The 17150-nt window shown below is 45.6% G+C and overlaps 1 protein-coding gene across 1 annotated transcript in view; it reads right to left on the reverse strand.

Annotated features, from left to right (window-relative positions):
* Positions 1-14854: 14854 nt before the first annotated feature.
* Positions 14855-17150, reverse strand: part of LOC142573065 (transcription termination factor 2-like) — a 118108-nt gene continuing 115812 nt past the window's right edge. Inside the window, exon 17 of the mRNA XM_075682577.1 lies at positions 14855-15100. Coding sequence (XP_075538692.1) covers positions 14965-15100 — 136 coding nt within the window. The 3' untranslated portion in view covers positions 14855-14964. The remainder of the gene's footprint in view (positions 15101-17150) is intronic.

The following is a 17150-nucleotide window of genomic DNA, read 5'->3' on the forward strand; positions in this document are numbered from 1 at the left end:
CATGTCGCCTTTTTCTCAAGGGCCACGTGACCAAAACATGTCACTCAATAATACCGACGAAATTTGCCCATCATCACCGGATCCTATGGTGTCCAGGTCATACAGGCCTTGAGGGGAACGAACTGGCCGATTCGCTAGCCCGAGGTATCATTAACCGGGCCGACTCGACTGGGGCGGTCCCAAGTAGCCGCTGTAATGACCCCAATCCAACGAATGCCCGGGAGATTCTCGCTCATCAGCGTGCAACCAGAAAAAAGTACCCTCCCCCTCACCCACAACTCAGTGGAGAGGAAGCCGCCAGCTGGCGCAAAATTCAGACTGGGGTATTCCCCCACCTTAAATTACAGAATGCCATGTTTCCCATTCGCTACAGGCCCGACTGCCCGTGGTGCGGAGGCATACCAACACTACAACACATTACTTGGGATTGTGAATCACACCCGTTTGATAAAACACACCACACAATGGAGCAATGGGAGGCACAGCTAACCAGCTCAGACCTGGCGGGACAACAGTCCTTCATAAGACAGGTCAAGCTGGCGGCCGAGGCCAGCGGGGCCTTGGACTAAAGGGTCTCCGACCACTGCACGTAAATCGTTTGTCAATAAAAGTTTCTCTCTCTCTCTCCCACACTATTCTTATACCCAAGTCAGAAGATCCCGTTGCATTGCGAAGAGTAACTTCTTACCGCCCAATTTGTCTCACTAACGGAGACTATAAGATAATGATGAAAATCTTAGCAAAGAGGTTGCACACTGTTATTGCGAAGCTTGTGGGGCCGCATCAAACGTGTGGCATTAAAGGCCGTACTATCTTCTCAAATATACACGTAGCACGCAGTATCCTCGAATGTTGCGATGCCATGGGTGCACGAGTGGCAATGCTCCAAATTGATCTCGAGAAAGCGTTTGACCGGGTGCCTCATGACATTCTTTTGTGCATTCTAGATTATGTGAATTTGGGTAGAATAATTAGAGAGGGGGTTGCCATGGCGTACCGGGACTCCTCGACGCGGCTCATTGTCAACAAGGCGTTGGGAGCGCGAATCCAAGTTAAGCGGTCGGTGCGTCAGGGCTGCCCTCTCTCGCCGCTGTTGTTTTGCTTGTATATAGAGTCGTTTTGTTTGAGTGTCATGGAGAATGACTGTGTCCGCGGGTTTAAACTGCACGAGGTTGAAGTCCGCCTGTTGGCTTATGCAGACGATATTGCTGTGTTTTGCACTGATTTGGACAGTATAACACAGGTTGTTAAATGTGTTAAAAGTTTTTGTGCTGTGAGACACTTTTGCCAACATGAGTTTCGTTACGACCCCGGTGAAATACTTGGGTGTTCCCCTTCAGTGCTACAAAGACAGTGAGTCGTACTGGAGGAGTGAAGTGGATAAGCTGCGGGACACAGTAAACAAATGGAATGGCTGGAATTGGTCTATGTTTTCCAGAGCCACAATTTGCAACATATTTTTAGTGAGCAAACTTTGGTACATCCTCCAAGTCTTGCATTGCTCAAGGGTAAACATCCAAAAAATTCACCTGGTGTTCGCAGTGTTTATGTGGGCATCGTCTTGGGAGAGATCAAGTCGCACCAATTTATTTCTTCGAGTTCGAAATGGAGGACTTGGATTGTCACATTTGTTTTTGAGACAGGTAGTTAATCGTTTTTTTTTTCTTCAGGGACGCAAAAAACCCGTTCTTATACACTGTCTGCCAACTTCGCCTGGGCAAACACTTGCCCGAAATGGTTGTCTCAGCGGGCAGTTTGCCAGGGGGTGTTTATGGTTTTCTACGTGAAGTTGTAGCTTCATGCAGGGTTTTGTCAGCGCGTTTTTCACTTCAATATTTGAGTGACGTTAACCGAAAAAAACTGTACAGGGACCTGTGTGATGTTGTTCTTCCCGTGCCTCTATATCGGTCTCTCTACAGAGCTAGCCATGGGCACAATGTTCTGACGCGCGTTAAGGCGATGCTAGTACCGTCAGGCGCTAAGACGTTCTTTTTTGAATTGCACTCCGGAACGCTGACTGTCAAACCGTGGCTGGCTGAAAGAGGTTTCTTTGTTCCTTGGGGCACTCATTGTACAATTTGCAGGCAGGGGGAGACAATTGAACATGTTTTCTGCATTGTTGGGATGCCGTTTTCCTCTGGGGTGTGCTCCAGCGCACAATCAAAAAGGATTTCCCCCTATATGCGTATGGGATTCGCTACTTGCCAATAGAAAGTGATGATGGTACCCCATTCGATGTGATCATGCTTATGGCCCTTCATAGCATTTGGAAATGTAGAATTGCGGTAAGGCATGCCGATCTCGATGCAAGAGCGACTCGCCAGTATTTCAAAGAAAGCATACGGAACTTTGTAGAGGAACAAAAGTCTGGAGTGCATCCCAGAGTGGTTGCCACGAGTGGAATTATTATTGGCGATAAGGGAATTTTAGCACAAGCGCAGCCGCACAAGTTCTGCGGTCGTTTTCAATATATTGTGAGTGTGCCTTTTGATTATTTGTGAATGAGTAATTTTTATCCGGGCCAACGACCGGCAATAAAGAAAAAAAAACTCGTGGCTCAGTGGTAACGTCTCCGTCTCACACTCCGGAGACCCTGGTTCGATTCCCACCCAGCCCATCTTGCAAGTTGTTTTTTATTCATGAAGTGCTTGCTGGGATTTATCGCTCACGGCCAACGCCGCCGACACCGGCTTTTCTGCGACACGAGCTCCTTAACGCTGTCGCGTTAAAAAGGCGGAAGCAAATGTTCGAAAATGCACGTCCGCAGGGATAGACGAAATTTCAATCAAATTAATTAATGAACTTAGCCCAAGAAGCAAGGAAACGCTGAAAAAAATTTGATGGCAGTGATAACAATTAAGCAAATTCCGCACAGCTGGAAACAGAGTAAAATGAATTTCATTTATAAAGGGACAGGCGATAAGATGAACATAAAATCCGTCCGACCAATTACGATAACATCAGTTATATATATAGGCTGGCGATGCAGGCGGTGAAATTAAAAATGCAGTCATGGGTAGAAAGTAATCGAATACTCGGAGAAGTTCAGAACGGGTTTAGAAGTGGAAGGCGCTTAGATGATAGCCTGTTCGTGCTTACCCATTGCATAGAAATAGCTAAGGCGGAAAATAGACCTCTGTATTTAGCCTTCTGGACATAATCGGTGCATACGACAACGTGAACAGGGAACTCCTGCCATCATCTGCCTGGTTACGCCTATTGCAGGGCAAAGGCCTCTCCCATACTTTTTCAAATACCCCGGTGATGTACTAATTGTTGCCATGTTGTCCCTGCAAATTTCTTAATCTCATCCTCCCTTTCTTCCTCCCCCTGCTACGCTTCCCTTCCCTTGGAATCCGGTCCGTAACCCTTAATGATCATCGGTTATCTTCCCTCCTCATTACATGGCCTGTCCATGCCCATTTCTTTTTCTTGATTTCAACTAAGATGTCATTAACTCGCGTTTGTTCCCTCACCCAATCAGCTCTTTTCTTATCCCTTAACGTTACATCCATCATTCTTCTTTCCATAGGTCGTTGCGTCGTCCTCAGTTTGAGGAGAACCCTTTTCGTCAGCCTCCAGGTTTTTGCCCCGTACGTGAGTACTGGTCACACACAGCTGTTATACACTTTTTTCTTGAGGGATAATGGCAACCTGCTGTTCATGATCTGAGAATGCCTGCCAAATGCACCCCAGCCCATTCTTATTCTTCTGATTATTTCAGCCTCATGATCCGGATCCGCGGTCACTACCTGTCCTAAGTAGACGTATTCCCTTACAACTTCTAGTGCCTCGTTACCTATCGTAAACTGCTGTTCTCTTCCGAAACTGTCAAACATTAGTTTTCTGCAGATTAATTTTTAGACCCACCCTTCTGCTTCGCCTCTCCAGGTCAGTGACCATGCATTGCAATTGGTCCGCTGAGTTACTAAGCAGGGCAATATCATCAGAGAATCGCAAGTTACTAAGGTATTCTCCATTAACATTTATCACCAATTCTTCCCAACCCAGGTCTCTGAATACCTCGTGTAAACAAGCTGTGAATAGCATTGGAGAGATCGTATCTCCCTGCCTGACGCCTTTCTTTATAGGGATTTTGCTGCTTTCCTTATGAAAGACTACGGTGGCTGTGGAGCCTCTATAGATATCTTTCAGTATATTTACATACGGCTCGTGTACACCCTAATTCCGTAATGCCTCCACGAACTGAATCAAACGCTTTCTCGCAATCAGTGAAAGCTATATATAAGGGTCGGTTATATTCCGCACATTTCTCTATCCCCTGATTGATAGTGTGAATGTGGTCTATTGTAGAGTAGCCTTTACGGAATCCTGCTTGGTCCTTTGGTTGACAGAAGTCTAAGGTGTTGCCGATTCCATTTGCGATTACCTTAGTAAATACTTCGTAGGCAACGGACAGAAAGCTGATCGGTCTATAATTTTTCAAGTCTTTGGCGTCCCCTTTCTTATGGATCAGGATTATGTTAACGTTCTTCCAAGATTCCGGTACGCTCGAAGTCATGAGGCATTGCGTATGCAGGGTGGCCAGTTTTTCTAGAACAATCGGCCCACCATCCTTCAACAAATCTGCTGTTACCTGAACCTCCCCAGCTGCCTTCCCCCTTTGCATGGCTCCCAAGGCATTCTTCTTCCGGCGTTACTTGTGGAATTTCAAATTCCTCTAGACTATTCTCTCTTCCATTATCGTCGTGGGTGGCCGCTGGTACTGTATAAATCTCTATAGAACTCCTCAGACACTTGAACTATCTCATCCATATTAGTAATGATATTGCCGGCTTTGTCTCTTAACGCATACCCAAGCACACAGTCTTGAAAACGTCGTATTAAGGGATTCAACGTCTGAAACAGATTTTTGACCAAAATCGACCCATCAAAGACGTTCCAAACAAGATAGCTTAAAAACGAGGGGTGAATACGTTTTGAAAACGACCCAAGGCGCCACCGCCACGCCACGGCGCGTCAGCCTCTTTAGCGGCTTCTACAATATTCAACAACCCATCAACGCGATCCAACTTTGCGCAAGGTGGCAATACCGTCGTCAAATCGTGTGACCAAGGTGGCCACGTGATTCGTGATGCCGGGCAGCCGGGCGAGCCGGGCATAGTCGCGTCGTCATGGCGTCGTCGCGTCACCGCACTCGCATCGCGCTGTGGTCTGTTTGCGGCTGTTCTGAATGTGCTGCCGCTGCCCTTTGCTATGTAAGTGTTGCAGTGTTTTGCTGTCAAGAAAACGATATTCTGTGATTAGTTTGGGTTTTGCGATATGTTTGTGTGGTTTTAATTTGGAAATCAGTAGTGTTTTCAATTGTTATGTGACCAAGGCGGCCACGTTATTCGTGAAGCCGGGCATAGTTGCGTTATCGCACTCGCATGGCACTGTGGTCTGTTTGCGACTGTTCTGAATGTGCTGCCGCTGCCCTTTGTCATGTAAGTGTTGCAGTGCTTTGCTGTCAAGAAAACGACATTCTGTGATTAGTTTGGGTTGTGCGATCTGTTTGAGCCGGGCATAATAGCGTTATCGCACTTGCATTGCGCTGTGGTATGATAGCGGCTGTTCTGAATGTGCTGCCGCTGCCCTTTGTCATGTAAGTGTTGCAGGGCTTTGCAGTCAAGAAAACGACGTTCTGTGATTAGTTTGGGTTGTGCGATCTGTTTGTGTAGTTTAATTTGGAAATCAGTAGTGTTTTCAATTGGAGGGCGCGGAGTGGAGGGCACTAATCAGCTCTTCAAGTTCATTGTCATGTTATGTGAGGCGCCTTTTCACTGACGCTGTAATTAAGGCGTTAAGGGCAGTATAAGGACGAAAGTTAGAGGGACGAAATCGTGCCTGTGTGTCCCTAGCGTCGTAATCGGCCGCTATGCGTGATCCTAACAAGAAAGCATTTTGCAGAATGCGAAGAAAGGCGGCAAAATTTCTGTCTGTGCGCACCTTGCCGATCTCCGCAATAGAGCCGTCATCGTGGTATTTTAGTATCCCGTTTAGCAAGAGTGCTGCAGACAAGGGAACTGGTTCAAACAGGCTTTTTTTTAATGATTCAGTACTAGTGCGGTATCCCAAAAGGTGAGGTCAAGTGCTCGCCCTATTTTCTTCCCTCGCGCTACAGCGCACTGACAGAATTTTGCGTGCACCATACCGTGCTTTTATCGTTTGCGCTTCAGGTTCTCGATTGTGTTTTCGCCCCCTTTACCCACGTGATGGGTATTTCATGGTATTACCGTGTACCACATGTGTCCATATATTGTGTCCAATATATGAAACGGCCAAATTCGATTTTATTTGACGCCTCAAATGGTAGTAGTGTATTGAGTCCCTTGTAGCTTTGTGCTTGTTATCAATTTTACTATTTGGCGAATGGATACAGCATGTACGCTGCATAACTCGCATGTGGATACTGCATACGTGAGTCGAGTATGCCCTTGGTATAAAAGAACTTGTATGCTTTAAGTAGTACGATTGTTTGCAGTTTGAGACATGTGTCGGAATGTACGCTGTGCGCCCTTCGCGCTTTACGGCGGCCTGCCGAGTTCGTGCGGGTGCCATGTGTGCGCATGGAGTTCGCGAAGCGCTCTGGCAGTTTATATATATATATATATATATATATATATATATATATATATATATATGTGTGTGTGTGTGTGTGTGTGTGTGTGTGTGTGTGTGTGTGTGTGTGTGTGTGTGTGTGTGTGTGTGTGTGTGTGTGTGTTCTGTTCACGCGCTTCGCACAACAGGGCATGTCGCAGTTCATTGTCCTTGTGCAACACATTTTCCTAGCGTACGTCTGTGCATTATTTGATACCGGTTTCACACGGGGCTCTTTTAGCCGCTATCCAGTCCGTTACAAATCGAATTTCTCGGTCGTGATTGGCTCCTCTGCGCAAGCTACGAGAGTGAGCCACTCGCATCGACAATTTCGATCCGGATCGGGCTTGATCGCGATCGAGAGTGGTCGTGTGACACCGGTTTTACATATGGCTTCCACATAGGGAACACTTTAAGTTCAATGCTACTGAGTGAAGAGCAAGTGCATATATATGCCAGTGGTGGTATGTGGGCAAGTCTCTCTGGTGAAGCCAATACTTGTGCATTCAAAACATTTCAATTACCAGCGTAGTGCGTCAATGTGTCTACTTCGACAAAATGGAGCACCAGTGCAATTATCTGAGCATAGCTGTCCAGGGCAGCAAGTGTGTCTACATTGAAACCACTACCAGCATGTGCGGCAGTTCTATTTCCAGCAGCGGGACTGCACAATAATCAGTAGGGTGCTCTCAAGCTATTTATCTATGAAGCTCTGCCTGGACTGTGTGCCAAATATTTTTGGGCGTGAAAGTGGGGGTGAATTGGTAAACATCAGTGGAACTGTGCCTGGACTTTGTGGCAAATGTTTTTGGATGTGAAAGTGTGAGTGAAGTGGCAAAGAATTTGCTCTGGGCTACATGTGTTGAACGTTTTTCTCATTCGGAGTGCTTTTTTTTTACTTTAGGAGACTGGAGATGTGCGCAAAGTGTGACATGTCAGTGTGCTAATTAATGTATTTGCTGGTTTGCAAATTATTCGTTGCAACTTTGTTTTTGCCAGAGAGGTACAACTTTGCCTCTTGTAAAGGGCTTTTTAGATAAAACACTTACTATTTATTATGACCATTGCTTCCTTTGTTACACAAATGCAGCTTCCAGTGCATTCCAGTTTATTTCCATGTTTATGTAAGTTTCTAATATGAGGCTTGCATATTCATTTCTCACGTTCTGGAGTGGCAAGATGCAGCATTACTGTCTCATCGTTTGCTGTACTACAGTAGTGTTCCCTTGTTACACTTGTTACACGTTTAAGTATTCTGCACTAATTTCACTTTATTGCTTTTTTGTTGTATGGTTATTTTTTCTCGCCATTACCTTCTTTGATATATCCTAAAGGCAATATTTCCAATTTCGCATTGTTCCCATTTTTTTTATTTCTGCCACAGGATTGTTTTATGATGGTATGCGGTGGTATTTCTTTTTGTGCTCTTTTCAAGCTTCTAGCTGATTGGTAACATTCCTTGGAAGCAGTTGCCATCCGATTCATACTCTTGCATTTTTCAGTCTACTTCTTCCATTCGCTCCGATGTCACTTCTGCATAACTCTAGTCCATCTAATAGCACGTGTACTTTACTATGATAAATTAGACACTTTAGTACACTCCAGGTTTTTCTGTTCATTTTTGTATGTGTACTTGGAATTTTGTTTATGTGCTAGTGAATGTTCACTTTCGAGTTCATTACGAATCATTTCTGCGACTTTTGTCATTGTTGATGTACTTTTACTTCTATTTGCATTTCTCACAGTTTGTTCGAACCTTGCATAAGCATTACATTTGAATAAAGTGTTTTTGCTTTGTCACAATGTTCTCATTTCATGCACTCTTGGCATGAAGGGCTTGGTCTGGCCACCTGCCAAGACGTGGCCATTTGTTCTTTGCAGGATGTCATTCCCATTGTGGTTGTAAGCATCGTAGCTTACTAAAGGCGGTATTAAGGATTCATTATTCCTAACAGGCTCATTTTCGTGCGACTTGGTAGAGGATGCGCCGGCCATGCGGGCAACAGTGCTTGGCACTGCGCCATGGCTCTTACAGTCGACACCGACGCTTCTACTCATCTGGGGCGCGATTGGAGATCGTTGTTCGAAACGCCCGATCAGTTTCACCTCACGCGATTGGCCTATAGGCCGTGCCAACGGCCTAGGCCAATCAGGTTTGTTTCGCGTGAGGCGAAACTAAACGCGTGTTTTGAACAACGATGTCTGATCGCGCCCGTCACCCGCGACAATAAGCTTCAGATGATCGTAAACCTTTCAAGACCGCTTCTAGACCAGCTTTTTGATAACGTCCTAAAAACGTTTAGAAATTGGTTACGAATAGTTTTGGCAAAGGGATTACTTGTTGTCTTTCCCAATCCTATTTCTAGACCAGCTTTTCGAATACGTCTTGCAGACCTGTTCTAGATCGTCTCAAGAAAGTAATTAAGCTGGACATTAGCAGAGATATACGACGTTTTCCCGCCGAAGTTCTCTCATTCGTGTCTTCTTTAACCCGTTTTTATCGTCTTGGATAAACGCTACGAAAACGTTACGTATCTCTATTGTGCTACCTGGGTACATCTGATTCTTGCCTATACCTAGTTTCTTCTTCACTGCTTTTAGGCTTCCTCCGTTCCTGAGAGCACGTTCAATTCTATCCATATTATACTTCTTTATGTCAGCTGTCTTACGCGTGTTGATTAACTTCGAAAGTTCTGCCAGTTCTATTCTAGCTGTAGGGTTAGAGGCTTTCATACATTGGCGTTTCTTGATCAGATCTTTCGTCTCCTGCGATAGTTTACTGGTATCCTGCCTAACGGAGTTACCATCCACTTCCATTGCACACTCCTTAATGATGCCCACAAGATTGTCGTTCATTGCTTCAACACTAAGGTCCTTTTCCTCAGTTAAGGCCGAATACCTGTTCTGTAGCTCGATCCGGAATTCCTCTATTTTCTCTCTTACCGCTAATTGATCGGCTTCTTATGTACCAGTTTCTCCCGTTCCCTCCTCAAGTCTAGGCTAATTCGATTTCTTACCATCCTATGGTCACTGCAGCGTACCTTGCCGAGTACGTCTACATCTTGTATGATGCCAGGGTTCGCGCAGAGTATGAAGTCGATTTCATTTCTAGTCTCACCATTTGGGCTCCTCCACGTCCACTTTCAGCTATCCCGCTTGCGGAAGAAGGTATTCATTATCCGCATATTATTCTGTTCTGGAAGGTCTACTAACTCTCTCCTGCTATTCCTAGAGCCTATGCCATATTCCCCCACTGACTTGTCTCCAGCTTGCTTCTTGCCTGCCCTGGCATTGAAGTCGCCCATCAGTATAGTGAATTTTGTTTCGACTTTACCCATCGCCGATTCCCCGTCTTCATAGAAGCTTTCGACTTCCTGGTCATCGTGATTGGATGTAGGGGCGTAGACCTGTACGACCTCCAATTTGTACCTCTTATTAAGTTTCACAACAAGACCTGCCACCCTCTCATTAATGCTATAGAATTCTTGTATGTTACCAGCTATATTCTTAATAAGGAATCCGACTCCTAGTTCTCGTCTCTCCGCTAAGCGCTCGTAGCATAGGACGTGCCCGCTTTTTAGCACTCTATATGCTTCTTTTGTCCTCCTAACTTCACTGAGCCCTATTATATCCCATTTATAGCCGTAATTCCTCCACTAGCCACTGCTAGACTCGCCTCACTAGATAACGTTCTATCGTTAAACGTTGCCAGGTGCATATTCCAACGGCGGCCTGCCCGGAGCCAGGGATTCTTAAAATCCTCTGCTGCGTCGCAGGTCTGACCGCCGCCGTGGTCAGTTGCTTCGCAGCTGCTGGGGACTGAGGGTCGGGGTTTGATTGTTGTGTTCAAATAGGAGGTTGTGGCCAAGCACTGCACCAGGGTGGCCAATCCCGCTCTGGTGAGGGAGTGCGTTACCAGTTCTGGTCACCGGGATCAGGCTACAGTGCAGGCCTTTTTGTGCAATTTTATCAACACGCGTATGTTTTTTTTTTTTTTTAATCCGGTGGAAAATTGCGCGGCACCGGGATTCGAGCCACGGTCTTCTTGCACGCGGGGCGGATGCTCTACCTCTACGCCACCGATACACCTGCGGGAACTTCTGTGGAACATATTAAAAGAGGAAGGTATCGGTCATGAGATAATTTTCTACTGGAAAGATACCGAGAAAATAATGTTGAACTAACATGGGAAGGAATTAACAGTACGTCAACTGTCGAGATACACAAAGGATTAAGGCACTGTTGTGCTCTATCACCGCTGCTGTTCATGCTTTATATGATAAGTATGGAAAGAAGGCTACACGGAAGCAATCTAGGGTATAATCTGTCGTACAGATTAGGCGGAAAGGTTGTTCAGCAACGATTACCGGGTTTAATGCATGCGGACGCTATTGCACTGTTAGCAGATAGCCAGGAAGATTTGCAAACTATGGTTAATTACTGTTGAGACGAAGGAGACAATCTAGGTTTCAGTTTTAGTGCAGCTAAGCTCGGTGGGATGTTTTTCAACGATACAACTGATCAGGAGCTTACAAAAATGGGAGGACGCCTAAGCTTCGCCTTAAAGAGTGGAACGCGATAGCGTTATCGCACCCCGTTCGCACCGCCCACTCATTCGCTCGGCATGCTCTTGAGTCACATAAACACATAGTTTTCATAGACAACACTTCTAATTCTACAGCACAACTTTTTTCTAATTATTTGTTCCAGGAGCACCACGCAGACGCCACTCCTCGCCAGCAGCACGGCACACACCGCAGGGGACGCTTTCCCACCAGGCGCGCTAAAGCGCCGCGATCACGTCAGAGGCGTCCCGCATCGGACGCTGCACCTAGCAATCGCGCTGTGAGCGGAAAGAGGAGCCGCGTCGCCTAAACACGAGCGTTCGAGTTGAAGCGGGCGAGTGGCGCGCAACATCTCGGTGCAGCGCCGTACATTGCGAGGACGTGGTCTTCTGTTTGCCGTAAGATGGCTCTGCGTGTGCGCCAAGCGCAGAAACGTACTTCGCTACTCGTTTAACTTAGTCTTCTGTAATTTACATGCTCATATTTACCGATATACACCGCAGTATAACTTTCTACGGCACGTTTCTAAGGCAACACCACATTCACTAGAGGCGCTTTTGTGCCGTTTGAACCGTCGAACTCATGGCTGAGTGGCAGTGTCTCCATCTCACACTCCGGAGACCTTGGTTCGATTCCCACCCAGCCCATCTTGCAAGTTTTTATTTATGCATTGCCTTCCAAGATTTTTCGCTCACGGTCAACGCCGCCGACGACACTGGCTTTTCTGCGACACGAGCTCCTTAACGCTATCGCGTTAATACAAGGCCATGAAAAACCCCGAGTGGCCGTATACAAATAACTCGGGGCATGGATAAACAAAGGGCAGATGTACACGGAAAAGCACGAAGAGTCTCTCATAGCAAAGGGCGAAGAGATGCCAGGATAATGAAACATAGGGCATTGTGGGGTTACAACAGGTATGAGGTACTAAGAGGTATTTGGAAGGGAGTACTAATAGTGCCGGGGCTTTCGGGAATGCGGTCCTGTGCTTAAGGGCAGAAGTTCAGTCGAGACTAGAAGCAAATCAGAGAGCTGTTGGAAGATCAGCACTAGGTGCCCACGGGAAAACTACAAACGAAGCAGTACAGGGGGATATGGGCTAGGCATCGTTCAAAGCACGGGAAGCTCAGAGTAAAATCCTATACGAAAAACACCTGAGGAAATTGGACGATAACAGGTGGGTAGCGAAGGTACTTAAATACCTATACAGAAAGAGCGTTGACTCACAATGGCGGAAAAGAACTAGTAAGCTAACCAGCAAATATGCCAGACACGAGGACGGAGAAAGACAGAGCATTAAACGACAGGGTAAAAACGTGGAAAGTAAAAATTGGATAAATTCAGTGGAAAAGAAGCATAGTGTTGAACTATATCTATACTGGAAACAGCAGATCAGGAAGGAAGCATTTTATGATAACTCAAAAGACAGTGCCCTACTCTTTGAAGCTAGGTCAGGATGTCTTAGAACGCGAAGCTATAAAAAAAGAAATTTAACGAAGACACACGTACTGTGTGAGGTAAATACGTACAAACAATCTAACACCTCGTACTAAAATGTGATGGTATCCATCCCGATGTCGATGCGGGCAAGTCACGCTTCCTGAGGCCTCAGGGTTCAGAGATAACAATATTCATGTAAATAAATATGCGGTGGAAATTAGCAAAAAGCAGTTGGAGGATTGGTGGCTCAAAAGCAGAGAGGCGACATTGGGTTAAAAGTGTAGGAATACGTATTCAAAGGAAATGGCGAATTTTAATAACTTACAACACAGTTAAACAAAAATAAAAAGCTGAGCATGGTGCCATCACCCCGTTTCAAAAGGGACACTCCTACCTTCCATCCATCCATCCAAAGGCGGGACGCCGGAGTAGACGTTATAATAATAATATTTGGGGTTTTACGTGCCAAAACCACTTTCTGATTATGAGGCACGCCGTAGTGGAGGACTCCGGAAATTTCGACCACCTGGGGTTCTTTAACGTGCACCTAAATCTATGCACACGGGTGTTTTCGCATTTCGCCCCCATCGAAATGCGGCCGCCGTGGCTGGGATTCGATCCCGCGACCTCGTGTTCAGCAGCCCAACACCATAGCCACTGAGCAACCACGGCGGGTTGGAGTAGACGTTTTTGGCGGACGCCGCAGGGACGTGTTGCCGGCGCTCGTGCCTCGAAAGCGATTTGCCATATGGCCAAAGTGCGCGCCCGCATCTTCAAAGCGATCTGCGATGTTTGGAGAGTGCGCATAATGCCGGTAGCTTCGCATGCACTGTGTTTTCGACGTTTCGTTCGCATTGAAGTGAGAGATGCATGAAGGCGAGTTCGCTTCCTGCTGCCGCGATTCTTCGCTCCAGAATTTCGACAGCAAGCTACCGCGCTCATCGAGCGAGATCTGTTCAAGTTGACCTGTGCGCGCGTGACACCGTGCTGGTTAATTTAGTTAAAACACGGTGGCGTGCTAGTTGGTTTGAATCCACGATAGAATGTGTAAGCGCGACTGAACAAGGACGTAGAAAGAAGCAGACACAAAGACAGGGCTGTCCCTGTGTGTCTATTTATTTCAACGTCCTCGTTGAGTCACGCTTACATACTCTATAATTGTTACATAAGTGAATGTTTACAAGTTTATACGACCAATAAAGCTACTATCCTTACTTCGTAGTTATCTACTAATTTGCTATCACAATGGGTGCTTCGCCTTTCAGGCGGAAATGCGAATTTTTTCCTGTCTTCTACTCCTGGTGTTACTTCCCATCTTCCAGGCAGCAAGGGTTAACTTTTTGCCTTGTGCCAACCTTGGTTGCATCTAGGCTTGTGCGAATGTTCCATCGAATGGCATGCTATTTGATATTCACTTCGGCTCGAATTACATTATTCAAAGTTTTCAAAATATTCAAAACGAACGAATATATATTGAAAAGAGGTCTATAATAGGCAGTTTCGACGAGCAAGTTTCATTCCTATAAAATTGCTCATAGCCAAGACCAGCCAAATACGGTACTTACAGCCATTGCTTACAGCCGCCGGCTGAATTTTGCACCTGCTCGATTAGTTGAATATTGACCTCGCAGCTTCACCACCCTCGCTACTGAACCAGTGCATGGTGGCGACCGAAGTCGTGGACGCCTAAAGTTGTCGGGCTCGTTTTTTCCGGGCATCACCGCTCGCACGATGTCGTTAAAAATGGCGGCCGTGAAGAAAGTTTGCGCAAGTCAGTTTGTCCGCCATACTCACTTTCGCTAGCAAGATCGTTTCTCAGCTTTCCGAAAGCCGTACGGTCGCTCGGCACGAAACCGCAACTAGATCGACCGTAACTTTGGTGGGCCACACTGGGCGAAGCAGCGCTGGTTAGGCTTAAAAGCAGAGGCAGGCGTAGCAAATCGTCGCGAAAAGTTTGCCGCTCGTCGATAAGCGGGCCCGCGATCACGCGCACGAGCTAAAGTGATAGGCAGTGAGTGTGTCAAGCAAGTCAGCCTGAGCGCTTACTGGACGTCATGGTTTGGTTCATATCGCGAGTAGGCGGAAAGCACCAAGTTGTAACGTTGTTCTCGGGTGATCACTTTCGGAAACACTACCACTTCCACAAGATTTGGCATGACTCGGCCACAGATGCCCGAGTCCCGATAAAATGCGAATTCTTTAAATTCTTGATTTCATTCAGACACAGAAAAGGGGCACAGACACCGGACTGTAACGCAATACATCTTTTTTATATGATAAAGAAACTGTTTAAATTTAAAATCTAAATAACTCAGAACCCAAACTTCTTTGCACTCCCACTCAACAGTCTATGTGTTTGTCAAGAACTTTTCGCAAAGAGGAAGTCATAATCGTTGGCGGTCAGGCGTCGCCGTGCGACGACCGATTCCGCGAGCTGCTGCTTGTGCTTCTGGAGTTCTAGAATGCGCTCTTCAATGGTGCCTGCACAGATGAGCCTGCGGACAGAACAAAGATGGGTTCGGTTAGATTGATTGTGCTCTCAATGATTCCTCTCAGCGGTACCTTTGCTTTCAAGTTTGAGGTTTACTTTCTTTTACGAAAGAGAGGGTACTGAGACAAAAGACCTTGTGCCTGACTGAGTCTAAGTTGCCTGAAGGTAATTAGCACAGCGGACAAACGTGAAAGGAAAATTTCATCCACTTAAGAATAGCGTGAAGCTACAAAGGAAACCCATACAAATCTATCAGAAAGCTAAGAACCAGTTTACATTAGAAACGCCAAATCAATTTAGGTTGACAAAGTGTATTCTTGGAGAACTATTTTCATTGATGTATTAGCAATAGGTTGATGATCAGAACACAAAATGAAATGAAAATGAAATGAATGAAAAGTTCCATTCCTTAATTTTTAATTTTTACAGATTTTTAGGCTTCCATTTTTATCATGTTTTGAAATATTAAAATTAAAAAAGAAAACTGTGAAGTTTACAACTCTATAGCTCATCAATAACTCAATATCACAATTCTGTAGCCTGAACCTAACAATACACATCTAAAGCAAACAAAATTGATGTATAATACACCCATCTGAGTTACACGACCAAATTGAGAGTAGGACTTTCCCAAAACCATTGTAAACATTGTAACAAATTTACATGAGCTGTAATTTCTTATACAAAAATATGACCGCTTAAAATGCTCTAATGGATGCAGGTTTTAATGCACTGTTACAGATTTGTAAACTTCATGCTTCTACATATTAAGCAATTTTCGCGATAAATTCCAAGCCCTAAAGCAAGATTCTGCTTCCTACAGTCATGTTGTACTCATGACCACTTCAGCCAGTTGAGCCAATGTGTCGAAACAAAAAAACGGCCGTGGCTTAGCTTGGTTAAGCCTGGTGAGTGCGAAGCAATAGTGTACACAGAGGAGTGTACACTATCCCTGTTCAGACAATTATCCCTGTTCAGAGGAGTGAGATGTATCATTATCGTAGCGCCCCTGGTGAGAGGAGCGGGAGTTAGGCCGCCGTTGGTGGCTACCGCCTCGCCTCGCGACGGCGTGAGATGGGGCCCCGTTTTTACAGCTGGTGTGACGTCACTCTAGGTCACGTGGTGTGACGTCACGCAGCGAGGTCACGCTAAAGGTCAATGGTGCCTACCACCGCCTCGCCACGGAACGGGTTGAAGTGCGACCTAAAGTAGTATTGCTTCGCAATAAAAGTGATGTCCCACAATGTGATTGATCAAGTATAAAGCCCAACGAAGGCACTTTGCAGAGCAAAAGCTTCATCTTGATACTTATAGGTTGCATCAAGCAATGTCATTGAAATCACACTAAATGCAAACAACATGCAGCATGTAAGCATAAGGAATCGAGCTTCCTGGTATGTATCACGTTTTCCATTACACAGCACAACTCAATCATGGAAAACCCAAACGCCATTGCACATCGAGGATGAATAGAATACCTATCACTTTTATTTCTCGCCACAAGGAGTGCATTCGTGCACAAAAATTTAGATTTGAGTTAAATGTAAGTATACGAGTATGGTCCATCCCGGATATACTGAACTCAAAGGGGGTCGCGAAATAATTCAATACTATATTGTTCATTAAAAATATAAGATATGCCTACCTGAAGCTTATCAGAGATTTCCGCACAGCTGGGACTGTTTACCAAGATTGCGAATGGCAGGAACTTAAGGATTTGCTTTTCCAAAGCAGTGTCAACTGGACGAAATTCAACATATCTTTTGCTCAAAAATGTTGCAAGTCGCTTGTACTGCAGAACGGTCTCTTATATATCAATCTCAATGCTAACCTTAAAAACCTGCGGCGCCAGGATGCAAGACCGCGGTGAGCCTCATGTGCGTCAAGTGCTTGTATGTTTTTATCCAAGATAAGGCAGAAATGGACACACTGCCGAAGCAAACTAGCTTGTATAAATAAGCACCATGCCACAATCAGCATACTTCAATGCAAATTAAGCATGAAAATGCCCTGCCATGTGTCCATTGCAACGTCAACAATATGTTGTGCGTATT

The sequence above is a fragment of the Dermacentor variabilis genome, chromosome 2 (genome assembly GCF_050947875.1).
Source record: "Dermacentor variabilis isolate Ectoservices chromosome 2, ASM5094787v1, whole genome shotgun sequence".
Classification (NCBI taxonomy): domain Eukaryota; kingdom Metazoa; phylum Arthropoda; class Arachnida; order Ixodida; family Ixodidae; genus Dermacentor; species Dermacentor variabilis.